We start from the raw sequence: 15,943 nt of genomic DNA, 5'->3' as shown, positions 1-15,943 counted from the left end.
CCTTGCAATAATAAACAATATTTTTTTTTGCAGAACCCTACCATTGAGTAATCTGATCATCCCCCAAAGTTTCATGGTACATGGATGAACGGTGTGAAACCGAAATAGACTTTTATTTGTATATACCGTATATAGAGAAAAATCGCACCCTCCCGTGGCGCTGCCCTTGCGAAATTAAAAATTATTTGTTTACAGAACCCTTCCCTAGAGTGTTATAATTAACTACCCAAAGTCTCATGGCTGTCGGATGAACGATGTCAAACCAAAATTGACTTTTATTTTTTATATACCGTAAGTAGAGAAAAATCGCACACTACCGTGGCGCCGCCCTTGCGAAATTAAAAATTATTTGTTTACAGAACCCTTCCCTAGACTGTAATAATTAACTCCCCAAAGTTTCATGGCTATCAGATGAATGCCGTGAAATCGCAATCGACGTTTATTTTTATATACCGTATATAGAAAAAAAACGGATCCTCCCGTGGCGCCGCCCTTTGGGTAAATAAAAAATATTTTTTACAGAACCCTTCCCTAGAGTTTCATGCCTATCGAATGAACAGTGTCACTGCAATTCACTTTTATTATTTTTATATACCGTATATAGATAAAAATCGGACCCTCCCGTGGCGCCGCCATGCGAAATTAAAAATTATTTGTTTACAGAACCCTTCCCTAGAGTGGTATAATGAACTCCCCAAAGCCTCATGGCTAGCGGATGAACGATGCCTAACCAAAATTGACTTTTATTTTTTATATACCGTATATAGAGAAAAAACAAATCGCGCCATGCCGGGGCGCCACCCCTGCGAATTTGAATTTTTTTTCCGCAGAAACCTCACCAGGAATATTCTCAACAACTTCCCAAAGTTCGAAGGCGATGTGATAAGAGGTGTGGTAATGCATAAAAGACACACAGACAGACACACAGACAGACACACATACATTGCTTTATATATATATATATAGATTATTACGGATTCTTGTATCTCTAACTGATCAGTAAAATAGAATACCGTCGAAGGGAGTGGGTGAAGGCGGTACTCTTTGCTAAAATTTTAAGAACTATTAAAACTAGTATATTGTACCGAATAGCTCCTTTTTTATTGCTTGTTTTATAACATGTTTTAATACTGCGATTATCGTATAATTATGGCCACTAGACCTACTAAACGAGGTAAAAATGGTACAACAGGACAACTGTTACTATGTATAAACTTTTACTAACACATTTTTGGTAAAACAAAAAGAAGTAAACGTATATAAAACCAAAATGACTATATTATTTTCAATTGTTATAGTATAGAATAGTAGAGTAGTATATTAGGTCACTTTTGATTATTATTTTTGGCGGAGGAGTGGAGGCGGAGGCGCAAAGGTTATATAGTAAAATACTCGGGAGGAGCAGGAGCCGCAGGCGTAGCCTGGTACAATGAGATATAGCAAAATACTCCCAGCCTGGCGCAGAGGGAGGCGGAGGTGGGTGAGCCGCAGGCGCAAAGACATATAGTAAAATACTCCCCCACCTGGCGTTGGCGGAGGGTGAGGGTGGGTCACCTTCGGTGACCTTGTGAAGGAATCAGTGACCTTGAGACGTAATCAGTGACCTTGTTACGTAATTAGTGACCTAGTTACGTAATTTTAATGAGTTTTTAAATTAGTTTTAATGAGTTTATAAAATTTTAATTAATTTTTTATTAACGAGTTACGTAATTTTATTTTTTTTTTTTTTAATTTTTAAATTTTATTTTTAAATTTTAATTTTTAATTAGTTTAATTATTATTGACTAGTTACGTAATTTGATTTTAATTTTTTTAAATTTTTAATTTTTAATTTTAAATTTTTTTAATTTTTAAATTTTTTAAATGATTATTTTTTTTTAATTTTTAAATTTTTTATTTGTTTATTTCTTTACTTGTTGTTTATTTGATTGAAACTCATTTTAATTAGTTTGATTTTAATTTTTATATTCTCCTCCACAACGAATGTGTACAAAAAAAAACAGGTTAAGTCCTCCAACACAACGAACGTTACAAAAATAGAGCATTCATTAAAGATAACGATTAGCGACACCTGTTACTTGTTAGCGACAGCTGTTACTTATCGATCCACCGACAAAGTTTTCCGGCGCTGCCCGTGGTTTATTAAGGGCGGGTTCATTGAAGTGATCACACCAGGTAATTAATCGAAGCCATTAAGCGCCTCTCCGCAAAACATTTAACAATAGTGTGACAGCTGGTCCCGGACTTTCCACTAATAGTTATACGTACAGTATCGTAGGTTTTTCATCGAGTAAAGAAATAATATTGATCGACCCGCGGCGAGTCCGTGTATCCATTAACCAGGTTAAATCAGGTTTTGAGACGAAACGAAGTCTCGCTAGGCTCGTGCTTTTTTATGGGCGAGAGGTAACTCCCACTTAGTGCGTTGGTACGTGAGGTATGCGGGGTAGACATTTTTTTTTTTTTATATTTAACCGAGTTTACTTATCCTAACATAAGTACATGTAAAGAGGGGTTTCCTATAGATCTGTAATGAATTAGGCCTTTTTGACTATGACTGGTTGTCTAGGTGTTGACATGATACACTTTTTTGAGATACACGTACACACACATACACACACACACACACATACACACACACACACAATAAAGATAATCCAACAGCAGCTACAGTATTATCGTTACAAAACAACCATCAAGTCAAAAAAAAAGCACGAAAATTATTGTTTTTAAATTTAAAAAAAAAGGTCGGCTGTGGGCCACGAAATAGCCTGCCCCCCCCCCCCCCCCCAGCATTGCGGGGTTTGGCGGCACAGTAGTTCCGCCCCTTATAATATGTATGTGTGTGTAACTAGTGGAAACTTTCCAACGCCACAATTGACAACAACGTTATAGTTGTCAGTCAACATGGAAAAAGTCATGGCCAAAATTGAACAGTGTTACTGTGTAACTGCGATATAAATTAGTTGTTGTGACGTAGCTAGTGTGACTAAAAAATAATTGTTAAGAACATAACTTTAATCGTAAGCAATGTATTAGCTAATAACAATAACATATATCTGCAGAAAACCAAAATCTAAACTGAAAACTCTGAATCGGTACTGAAAATCTACCTGGAAAATAAATTTTATTTTAATTAAAAATTCCTTTGTACGTTCAGTATTATCATTAGGTTTTTGTTAACTAAAGTACGAATCTTTATATTCTACACACATTATAGAAAATACTGATATTATTGCCACATAAAAATGTTGACAGACCATCAGCGAGAGGGAGAGAGAGAATTCCACTCATGGGTTTTTATATTTTAGGATTATTTAGTCGTAGGATACAAGAAATGTATTTTCTCAGTATCTCATTTTCTGAATTTTGCAGACATCTAAATTTTATTTTTCAGTTGTTTGCTTTCTAACTTTCGTATGCCCCCAAAAGTTCGTAGGCCCTAGGCAAAAAGTCTAAAGTTCTTAATAGATAAGATTACTCTGGCGGCAGCGGCAAGTGCCGTAACCGACAGTTAACCATTTAGCTTTAAATAATTGTTTACATTTAATTGAAGCATAAATAGAAATGTGTATGAGGACAACATTAACCAAATTTAAAAACCAATACATTAACAGGCAAGCTTTATAATGCACTGGAAATAAGAAAATATAAAACAAACGTGCTTTCTTTAAAAACAAAAAAAGTTTTTTGTAAATCATGTGATCTCTAACATATTATAACAAGCACAGTATTTATTAGAGATAGCAAGTATAAATTAATTATTATTCTCAGTGCATTTAAAAACAATGCTATTTTAAAGATTTTTATATTTGGTTTATTTTCACATTTTAGTCATTCATTCTAAATGAAGGTTAATACTACAAAAGCTATTACTAAAATGTTTGCGTTCAAAACACGACAAGTAGCGTATAAGTAGCGTATCTTTGCAAAATCAGCTGTTTGCTTCTATTCATTTCGCGGTTGATGCTAGGGCAAAAACATAAGTTCATCGATGTAAACAGGCGTATCGTTTAATCGCTTAAGGTTTAATACCAAATTTAGACATATTATAAAGTTAAAGTTTAATGAATGATTATCTATCTAATTAGATTCAAGTACATATCATTGTATTGTCTTTCGAATGTTTAAATAAAATCGCTGCATTAGAAGTAAGGTCAAAATTGAGTTCCAAAATTTGCAATCTACCTATTTATAGACAATGTATGCTAAATAAAAGCTTGTCAAAGACTATTTTCTACAGATTTTTCGAAGAAAAAAGTGCCCATACAAATGGCTGACGTACGGAATGGCACACGACTTTACGGCTTATATTATATTTCGTATTCTATATTCTGCATGATAGCCCTATTGTATTCATTTACAATTAAATACTTTATCAATCATTTGAAAAAAATATGCAAATTATAAATCTATTTATTGTTAATTCTTATTGGATAATTTTAAACTAAAATTTAACACTTCCTATTCTTTTGTCCCCAGATTCCAACTGAGGATTTGATGCTAAGCAGTATTTCTGAAGTGTTAGAAGAATATTCATCTGTGAGAATATTCTCCGCAGTGAATTTCTACGTTTATCACAGAATATTATACAGTTTTGTCGAAATGTTGTACAAAAAGAAAAACATACAGATATTACTTTTACAGAACAAATATTGTGGTAAAATCTAATATGTCAATGTTAATTTTGTCTTAAATCCAATTTCCTCATGTTCTAATTGCTTTTATTTAGTAACCAAAAGTTGAAAAGTTGAAAAAAATTCATAAAAATGTTTTAATATAACACTTTTATTTAATAATGCACTAAAAACGAGAAAATATATGATTTTTAGATACATATCAACAAACTACTACTTGAAAAACTAAAACAAAACGCTTGGGTCTCTATACTATGCTTTGAAAACGATTACCGGAATTTAAGAAGGGAACCCCGATTTTTTTATAATCATTTGGATATTTGGTGTGCTTGATGTTTTCTCAATGCTAGTGCTAGTTTTTCTTGTATTTCGGTAGGCAAGGTATGTAAATATGTCAGAGGTTTTTCTGTTTTATTATTATTTCTTTGAGTAATGACAAGCATTGTCACGGGAGTAATTTGTTTCAACGGAATATAGCCTTGATCGGAAATTGTTGTCTTAGATAGTGTTTCAGACGTCTGGGGAAATGAAAGGTCAAAGTTAAATATGATTTATAAATACAATTCTTAACACATTGAATAATTATAAAGTTAGCATCATCTAAAGTGTACACATATTGCTTAAAGAGTCAGGGGCGTAACTACAATGCCGCAAGTCCCCGCAATGAGGAATAGATGGGGGGAAAGGGAGCAGAGTTTCTATCTGGCTTCCAGGAGGAATATCTGGGCGTCCATGAGAGCGTTGTGCCACTTTGTTTTACAGTAGCTTAATTTTCGTGAATATTCATGTACACCCCAAGGTGCTACCGAAACCCGTGCCCAGCGCGGTGCGCTAAAGGAATATCCGTCTCAATGCGGGGACCCCACCCGCGGTCAGCGTGGTGCGCTGAGGTATTATCCATATCCACACCGTAGCGAAGCACGGGTATAAGCTATATATATATATATATATATATATATATATATATATATATATATATATATATATTTATTTATATATATATATATATATATATATATATATATATATATATATATATATATATATATATATAAACAGAAATGACAGTTAAATACATAATTGAAGAAGATCTACTGAACACAACCGTCACAGAATCTTCCTTGACAGTTTGTTTCCTGGTGTTTTTACGATTTGTTTGTTCATATTGCCCTGAATTCTCAGAGGTAAAGATGTTTGGATAATAAGCCACATTGATAAATGCTTTAAAATTTTATAAAAATAAAAATGTACTATACTTTTCAGAACCTGACGTTCCATATGTCTGGTAAAATAGAATTAACCTTTTTCTGTGACCTCGATTGTTTTCAAACTTTTTAGTGCTGTAAAATTTCCTAAAATTGCGTAGTTCAAAATTCATCAATTTACTGAAATGCTTAATAATCTTGAAATAATGTCTAATAATAATGATTTTTTTTTAATCCCATTATTTTCTTAAGCGTATGGCCGAATGTAACATTGTTGAAATATTGACAGCTTGTCTAAACAGGCAAACTAATCTGCAGGTAAATTTTAAAATTGAAACAAACTGTACTTACATTCCTTTAGTAGACCTGTCCAAAGTCCACGTAAACATAATCTATCCTTGAAAACATCTTTTTACCAGAGTACCACCTCGAGCTGTATTCTATATAACGTGTTGTCCATTTTATACAATATTTTTTGCCACACGAAAAGAAGTGACTACTTTCGTAATGCAAATACTGATGAGGTAAGTAATGTGTATTATAAGAGATATTATTGATATCGATGGGGCATTACACTTTGGAGTTTATAGACATAATATATTTATATATCAAAATGAAGAATGAATTTTCAAATGTAATTAAAAATATTTTCCAATGAGGTTATACATTGACAGAGAGAATAGTTATGCCTCATTTTTAAAAATAACGTTCAATCAAATCTTAATATTCATCTGAAGACTTATTCCTTAATATGCTCAAATTCTATTTTTATTTTTCAATAGTTTATTTATATTTTAAAAAAAAAGACGATGTGCAAAACGACCAATAGAAATATATGAATCATAAAGAAATAACTTTTAAATGCTATGCAATCTAAACGGCCGGTAACAAAACGGCCCCTACGAAACGACCCCAATAAATGACCTTTAAACAACACCGACCAGAAAAAAAAAGCCGCGACAAATTGGCTCCCGACACATTTTCTAAGGCGAATCAGCTCCTGATCAATTAGTTTCCAGAAAAAAATGACTATCTACAAAATGTCACCGAAAGAAAACACTACCACTTTAGGTCTAGACGTAACTAATCTTTTTGTCCCTAAAACCACTCTTATTTCTTGCCCCCCCCCCCTTTTCACCCACTCCATCGTAACCTCAGTTTAAAATGACTGTTTTGAACAAATATATCTTTTAACTCTTTCATTAAGATTCAGAAGCATTTCGTGAAATGTCCGTAATGCGTGATGATTTAACCTGTTACCTTACTCACTTAATCCTCATAACCCCCTGTGAAGTATAGGGCAGCAAAAAATCTCCGCCATTCCACTGTCTTGGGCGAGCCACTTTAGTTCATGCCAGGTCTTGCCAGTAGCCTGCACTTCTTCTTCCATCTCCCTCCTCCATGTTCCCAGTGGTCTTCCTCTCTTTCGCTTTCCAGGCGAAGTCCACTTCAGCGCCATGTTGGGGTGTCTTCTTTTGCTCATGCGTAGGGCCTGGCCCAGCCGGGAGCCGGACGTTTTCCCGAAAGACACTTGCCTGAATGCCGTTTGCCTGAAGGCCAATTTCCCGAAAATGTTAATATTAGAAAATAAATAATATTACCAAATACACATTCTTAATAAATTCAAGTTTGAAATTATTTTTGTCAGTCATAGCATTTTAGCCTTAAGTACAGTTTTGAGTGACTCTTTGTAATTGTCTTGCATTTGATTCACGATATTTATAATTATGGCTAAATTAAACTGTATAATCTACTATCTTTATACCAATCATTAATATTTTGCTTTTTAAAAACATAATGCAAATAAACCGGGAGTGAACTCTCCTAAACTTTCTCGAATATTCTTATATAAAACAACAGGGGAGGGCAACTTGTGAAATAGACATGATTTTAATCCATTTTTAATTACTTAACCTTTTTAAAAAAGAATAATATCTCGTAGAAAACAAAATTGCACACCACGTGAACGCAAAAAAAATGTGTATAATAGTGCGGAATATTAAAAGTACTTCATAAATGCACATGAATTTTTTGAGAAATCGGAAATAGTGGAAATTACTACTTCCGTTCAACGGAAATTACTCAATATTTGAAAGAAGGCAGAGAATTAGATTTTTTACTAACAGGTGAAATTTCATTTATCTATCTTAAAAAGTACTTAAGTTATAGGCCCATGCAACATTGAAAATAGAAAAAAATCCACTTCCGGTTATCAGAAATATCTAAAAAGTTGAGACGGATCTGCGATTTTGATATAATACTTATACCTGAAATTTCATCAACTCAAGTTATCGTGTTTACAGACAGACACACATACACACACAGACATACTGACAAGATTGCAAAACTATGTTTTTCCGACTCAGTGAGCTGCAAAACGTCACAATTTGCAAAAATCTCAATTTTTTTTGCACGATTGCAAGACTTTCCCTACAGGCTACTTCGTGTATACGAGAAAGTAGAAAAGATTTTTTTTTTTTAAATCGACCACATTGATGTATTTTTACAAGCTTTTATTTAACTCACTTCCTCTGTCTGTCGCCAGTCGTCAGTCGCCAGTCGTAAGTCGTCAGTCTAGATAGAAACGTAGGAGTGAAAATTCGGACAGTTCTACTTGACCGATACGATTCACACTTGGCACGTGCGTCAAGACATGAAGACAATGCAATCTGAAACTAAATTTGACTTAATTGGATGCCTAATTAATTTTTTATGAATTAATTAATATTTGGACCGAATCAATAGGCATGTCTATCCAACCACACCACACGCGTCATCACGTTCAATAGCTGCGCCATCACCTTCAGTAGGCGCGCCATCACGTTCAATAGACGCGCAATGGTTTTTAGTCATGTCACACTATTGTAAATAAAACATGTAAAGTACTGAAAAAAAATTCATAAAAAACGTTTTAATAACAAGCTTTTATGTAATGATGCACTAAAAAGTAGAAAATAAATTATACACTACTATTTAAACTACTATAAAGAAAAGCGTGTGTCTCTTCTCAAATATTAGTAAAGGTATCCAATAGGTACTAAAGTACTAAAGTGACCCACGCTTTTCTTTATAGTAATTTAAATAGTAGTGTATAATTTATTTTCTACTTTTTAGTGCATCATTACATAAAAGCTTGTTATTAAAACGTTTTTTATGAATTTTTTTACCTTCTTGGTTAGCTCAAATTATCTTATTATCGTTTTATTTGTTGTTGAAAGTATTTTTATATACTGTTGTATACATAAAATGTAATTCTGAATGTAACATTTTACATACGATTTATTTCTATTCTGTTTTACAAGGTTATCATCAAATTGAAATCTAGCAATAAAAGGGTCTCGATGTATATAAAAGTTTTACTTTCCTTGATTGGAGAACATTTGACTTATGAGAAGAAAGGTATACAAATATTTTGTTTTATACTGATATGAAAATTGACTCGGCATTGGTTTGTGCGGTTGTTTAGATTTATTTTTCAGTTTTAACAAATACAATTATTTTTAAAAAAGTATTTACTTTGAATTTAAACAAAATATGATATATTCTTAACCTATACATCAAAGCCATGTTTATTTTATGTAATCACATGCTTTGTTTTCTGTCGCCACACTAAGTGCTCTAACCCTGCCCTAGAAAATGCGAAAGCATGGAAAATACCAATATAAACATTACGGGATGCTTTTAAATAAAATTAAAATAAAAACTTAGACCTATGTATTTTAGTTTACAGACTTTATTCATAGTTATTAAGTCTCCAATTTTTAAATCAAAATATTTTCACTGTCTGAACAGCTGAACTAAAACAAGCAACACTTGAAGGCATTACCTTGGCAGCTATGAATCCAAGTAGAACATATTTTGGTATAAAACTGAGTGGTCTTATGAAATGTCTGGCTAAACTGGCAGAAGGAGAAGATGAATTTCAAGACGTATTATTACATTTATTTTACCATTGCATAGTTTAAATTTTACATTAATATTGTTTGTTTTAATTTGGGCCGAGGAATTATTAATTCTTTATCTTAACGTGTAAGTAGGGTAATGTGTTATCGAGCTTTTTGTTTTTAAACCAAAGTCGCTTATCCCTTAAAATATTATATCAAATCTGCATGTGATTATGTGTGTAAGTAATGAGGAAGCATTGTTATTTTGTTTGATATTCATGCATTTATATTTTAAATTGTATATGTTTACCCGCATATACTAATTATACAACGATCTTATAGATACTTCCATTGCTTCCAAGATTTAAACAAATTCTCGCTATTCAAGATAATTCGGAACAAAGAAATTTGACGGCGTGTTTAAAGGAGTTATGTAGGAGCATGCAGGCCAGCAAAAGAATTTTATTTGACGAAACATTCAACGACATGTTAGGGGAGCTAACCACCAGTGGAGACGAAATTATTTCAGCAAATGCTAACTCAATATTTTGGAGATCAGGACAAAGTACTGGAACTTTGCCTACTAAAAGAGGTTAAATTCTTAAATTTCAAAGAATGTGCATATTGAAAGGACGCTTTGTGCTCTATGAAAGTATGGAGAGAAAAAAAATGAGAAGTGCACTACATTTTTACCTTTTTACCCTCCACTGTTCATTTATTTCTTTAAAAAATCAATTTAACTTCCACCATACGCCAACTTATTTCGCTCTTTATTATAACGAAAAAAGTGAACATACTACCTATGTTCTGTGATTTTATAAATTAATGCATTTTTTCCACAGATATTGTCCTGTCTGAAGAATTCCCGAAAAACTTCACAATTAATGAATCAGCAATAGGTGCAGGTTCATTTGGTAGCGTCCATCTTGTAACAGATGAAGCTAGACCCGATGACAAAAAATTCGTTGCTAAGAAATCGTGTCTAACGTCACTTGAAAAAAGGGATAGTTTCCTAGTATGTTACATGGTTTATGAACTGTAAATTATATTTACAATAGATGCAAAGCCTGTCGGAAAATAGTTAAAAACGGTTTTTTTTTAGTTTAGAACAAAGAATGACAAAAATTTTAAAGATAGTTTTAACAAAGTGTAACCAATCCTAGGTTCTTTGCTGTGTGACCTTGTTTTCTAAAACTGAGTTACTTAAATGTAAACAATGCCCGCGTTATATTTCTAGGATCATGTATGTAGGGGCACTGGTTTGTCAACACTACAGAATCGAGTGTACGTTATTTACTGTCCGTAATAGTGAGGAACTGTGGCGCCCACGTTAGTTTTGAAGAGCACCCTAAAATATTGGCAGGGAGGCATACGACATTTGAAGATAAAACCGAGCAAAGGGTGTTCCGCGGCGCCCAATCGGTTGTGTAACGTGGACTCAGGATAGCCATAATGCTCATAGAATATTCCGGGACGCCAAATCGTACCCTGCCGGGGCGATCAGAGATGCGCCTGATTCAAGTTAGTGAACGACTATAATGCCATATTTTATCTATAGCCTATCGCAATGTTTTAAACGAACGTATGCGTCATAACGCTCAAGTTCGTTTCAAAAGTGAGATAGGCAACGCGCGGAGCATCGAGACGGGAATACAGTTTAATATTACTTAAAGGTTTATTAGTAGCAACATGGTCTGTTTTATTTTATTAGGCCTATACATATAATAAACCCATTTTGTCGAATTGTATTTTTGTTTTTACTTTCTCGTATATACGAAGTATAGAGAAAGTGTTGTAATCGTGCAAAAAAAAAAATCAAGATTTTTACAAATCTCGACGTTTTACACCTCACTGATACGGAAAAACATAATTTTGCAATCTTGTCCGTATGTCTGTGTGTCTGTCTGTTTGTGTGTGTGTCTGTCTGTGTGTAAACACGATAACTTGAGTACCGTTACAGCTAGGTTAATGAAATTTCATATATAGGTATTTTATCAAAATCGTAGATCCGTATCAACTTTTGTGCGATTTCCGTTAAACGGAAGTGGTACTTTTTCTACTTTGAATTTTTCAAAAGCCTAAAAATTGAGTACTATTTCAGATAGATAAATGAAATTTCACATGTAAGTAAAAGATCTAATTTTCTACCTTTTAGAAAATTTTGAGTAATTTCCGTTAACCGGAAGTACTAATTAACGCAATTTCCCATTTCTCAAAAAAACGCATGTAAATTTATAAAGTACTAATAATATTGCGCACTATTATGCACATTTTGTTTTGGCGTTTGCTTGGTGCGCAATTCATTTTTCTACTATATTTTATTCTATTTTTAAAAGTTTAAGTAAACAAAAATCATATCTATATTCCGAGTTGCCATCCCACGTAGTATTATATTAGAATATTCGAGAAAGTTTAGGGGAGATCACTCCCGGTTTATTTATGACAGCGACTTAATTCGAAAATATTTACTAAACCCCATGAACGTTACATATATTGATCATTTTTATTTCATTTGTAAAATAACTTTTAAAAGGCTTACATTCAGTTTTTAATATACCTTTTCGATGGTGAAAGTGTATCACCTAACTTTATAGCCACTTCCACCCCCCACACCCCCCCCCCACACACACACCACAGCAGAGACCTATGTCTATTATCTACAGCCAGAAACACATTTTATTATCATTTATAACAAAATAATTAAAAGACACAGGCTCAATTACAATAGTGGTTTTTGCATGAGGCATATATTTCTGTCCATAAAACAAGAGTTAATAACAACAAAACATTTCCACTAACCTCAGTGGCGATATTGTCCTCATTTAAATTAAGTAATGAAAAGTCTAGTTTATTTGTAGCAAGCTGAATCAATTGATCAGATAGGAATGTATTACTCTGTATATATATATATATATATATATATATATATATATATATATATATATATATATATATATATATATATATATATATATATATATTTTTTTTTTTAAATATTTTCAGGATATGTGTAAAAATGAGGCAACGATTTTACTTAAAGTAAAGCACAGAAGAATAGTTCAATTTCACGGATTTAAGAAAACAGAAGATGAGTTTTATATATTTTTAGAATATCTGAAAAATGTAAGCAAAATTACCTGACATGATTGAATTTTAATATTTTCATAAGTTTTGCAATATGAAGTATAAAATGTCATTTTTATTAGATATGATTCATTGTTTTGTCATTTTTTAGGGCACACTAGCAGAATTTATATCTAAGAGAGGTAGTTTGGATGAAAAGTTGACACGACACTTTACTACTCAAATTCTGGAAGGTATAGAGTACCTGCATCAGAATAATATTCTGCACAGGGATATCAAAGGTTTGTTGCATATCATAGAGAGAGAGAGAGGTAATTTTTATGAAAAGTTTGACAAGACACTTAACTATTCAAATTCTGCATTGGGATATTAAAGGCTACCGTCTTCACACGTCTACCTAACGGAAACAATATGTACTTGAGTCGTATTTTAGAAACTAGAAATAGGAACAAAGTACCACTTTCGTTTGTCGGAGGTCACTCACAAATTGAATATAATTTAAGAAAAAGATCATATACATATTTGTATAGCTGACTTCCTAAGCGAAATATCATGCAAAAATGTGCAATATCTCATCCGTTTTACGGAAATAATTTAAAACTTTATGGAAACAGGGGCATACAATTTAATAGTTATATGTGAAATGTCATCTACTCAACATAAAATATCCTCTATATATTGGTTTCCAGTAACCTAAAATAAAGTAAGTATCCTTTTTGGTGAATGGAAGTAGCCTAAAAGCTGAAACAAATCACTGCAACATTGAAATATTATTTACTTACGAAATTTTCAACTTAACTGATATGGTACCCAAGTTTTCATGTACACAGACACACGGACAAAATACTTTGAATTCTGAAACTATCAAAATATCAGCATGATTATTATTCAGCCTGATTATTATACTTTATCCATGCTCTGTCGAAGTAAATGTAAAAAGGAAGGCTTTCGTTACAAATATGTAAATTTTCAAAAAAAAAGTGTAGTAAATATTCTACTTTTTAATTGCCACATCTTAATAAAAATGCAATAGTTAATAATATTGCAAAAATAATATAAAATTAAATATTGGCCCATTTGTAAGGAAATCTTTTATCGAGTTTTGTTATCGTGTGTAATACAAACATTTTTTCTAGGCAACAACGTCCTGATGGAAGATGACTGGAACCTAAAGATTACAGACTTTGGTTTATCTGAGTTTGTAGATGCCAATGGGGTCGCTACGAAAATTGGGACAGTACGATACATGGCGCCAGAAGTGATTTATACAGAAGGCAACATAATACGAAACTACACAAGCAGAGCAGATATATGGTAAACATTTGTATCGATAAAATTTTGATATTTGGAAAAAGTTTATGAAAAATAATTAAAAAAGGATTCAATTTCAGAATATCTATCCCTACAGCTTGCTAAAAATAGATTGCAAATCAATTAATTATTATTCATTAAGAATATGCTCTTTACATGATCTATAATATAAGGCGGTATTATTTGTTTATTTTCAAATCTAATTGTAGGGTTATTTACAGGCAATTTAGTAATTAGATTAATTTTTCTGTCCATAATTATGATAAAATAATTTTAAGTTTTAGTCGGATTCTCTACTACAATATTCGCCCCCTTTAAAGTTCACAATAATTAGCTTTCATGGTTTTGTGGTTAAAACTTCTATTTTTATTTTGAAGTAAGTTTAAGAAATAAATACCACTATACACAAAAAGTTCTATAGTATATGTGACATTTCTAAATCAACCCCTGTCAAAGCCGTACTTCAGCTTAAACCCTGATACCGAGCTTTATTATCTCATCATCACACTAGATATAATTGAATTATACAATCACAAAGATAAATTACTATTTAGCGTTGACATTACATACAATAATATCGTATATATATATATATATATATATATATATACATATATATATATATATATATATATATATATAAATGCTTTTTTTCCTCACTGCAGGAGTGTAGGTTGCACTGCGGTAGAAATGGTGACAGGAAAACCTCCGTGCTCATCACTTCTAACACCCCAAATATTCTTCCAAACTGCTTCGGGGAATCCAATACAATATCAACTGCCTGAATCTTCATCTGTTTACTTCAAGGAGTTTTTAAACATGATTTTACAGCGGGACTCTTACCTAAGGCCAACAGCTGATTGGCTGTTAAAAAATGATCCGTTTATTCTGGGAAGTGACGAGCTTTAGATTGCTTTAAATGATTTTTTTAAAATGAAAATCAATAATCAGCAGTCTTACAATACACATCAGTAGATGTATATAAAACTAATCTGCATCAGCGTTAAAAGAAAAACACTTGTGTACAATATTCAAAACCAGGCGTTTAGCCATACTTGATTTTTTACTTGGATGATTTACATTATGAAAAATCAATTTATAATTTAAAATAGTTTGAGAACTAATTTCATGGAAAGAGCATCAATGTGTACATACCTGAATATTTTAATGTATTTTAAATTTTATTGGCTAATTTCAAACTTTAAACACATTTTCTATGGCAGGGAAAAATGGGATAAAATTGAGAAAATATATTCATATATGGATAGATGGACCGAGAGACAGACAGAAAGACAGACGAACAGAAAGACAGACAGACAGACTGGCAGAAAGGAAGGTAGGAGTCAAGCACACAGACAGTCATACTTATATTTCGATGTAATGACATTGATTTATCTTAAGATTTCTTGGTAAAACCTATATTTAAATTATAACATTATGATTTTACCTTTAAAATTGCATTACAAATTTTGATGTTAAGTTTATTATAAAAAAAAATGAAAAAAAGGTTAGGACACCTATTATATTTTAGTACTTTAACAAAAGCATGTAATAAATATTGCAACTATTATTTGCAACTATAGCTATTTTTTTTTTTTAAATTGAGGTGCATTATTACCTAATTTAATCAAATCTTTACTTATTTTTTTCATTTTTTAATTAAATATAAGCTTTTTATTAACATGTTTTATTTTACATTTTTTTTTCCAACATTTGATCTTTCTGTCTTTTTTTTTTTTGGTGATTACAATTATACTGCATGAACAAAACGAATCTTACTTGACGCTATTATTTCAGTGTTTGTTATAGTTCACTTTAATCT

At 32.1% G+C, this 15,943-nt stretch overlaps 1 protein-coding gene across 1 annotated transcript; it reads left to right on the top strand.

Annotated features, from left to right (window-relative positions):
• Window positions 1–4,528: 4,528 nt before the first annotated feature.
• Window positions 4,529–15,664, top strand: LOC131935285 (uncharacterized). The gene is made up of 12 exons (XM_059291672.1): window positions 4,529–4,660; window positions 5,697–5,821; window positions 6,095–6,160; window positions 6,262–6,366; window positions 9,145–9,241; window positions 9,635–9,771; window positions 10,069–10,318; window positions 10,569–10,741; window positions 12,730–12,849; window positions 12,962–13,091; window positions 13,947–14,124; window positions 14,787–15,664. The coding sequence occupies exons 1-12, from the start codon at window positions 4,606–4,608 to the stop codon at window positions 15,028–15,030; spliced, it is 1,680 nt and encodes a 559-aa protein (XP_059147655.1). The 5' UTR covers window positions 4,529–4,605; the 3' UTR covers window positions 15,031–15,664.
• Window positions 15,665–15,943: the final 279 nt, after the last annotated feature.

The sequence above is a fragment of the Physella acuta genome, unplaced genomic scaffold (assembly GCF_028476545.2).
Source record: "Physella acuta isolate Inbredline_101_S28 unplaced genomic scaffold, ASM2847654v3 ptg000141l, whole genome shotgun sequence".
Lineage (NCBI taxonomy): Eukaryota > Metazoa > Mollusca > Gastropoda > Physidae > Physella > Physella acuta.
This window is presented reverse-complemented; position numbering and strand designations above follow the sequence as displayed.

What these genes read in the sequence shown, in the direction of transcription:
- LOC131935285 (XM_059291672.1), top strand. Translation starts at nt 4,606, where the DNA reads ATGTTGTACAAAAAGAAAAACATACAGATATTACTTTTACAGAACAAA. An exon ending in TTTGACTTATGAGAAGAAAG is followed by an intron (nt 9,242 to 9,634) that starts GTATACAAATAT and finishes CTGTCTGAACAG; the next exon opens with CTGAACTAAAACAAGCAACA. An exon ending in GAGAAGATGAATTTCAAGAC is followed by an intron (nt 9,772 to 10,068) that starts GTATTATTACAT and finishes ACGATCTTATAG; the next exon opens with ATACTTCCATTGCTTCCAAG.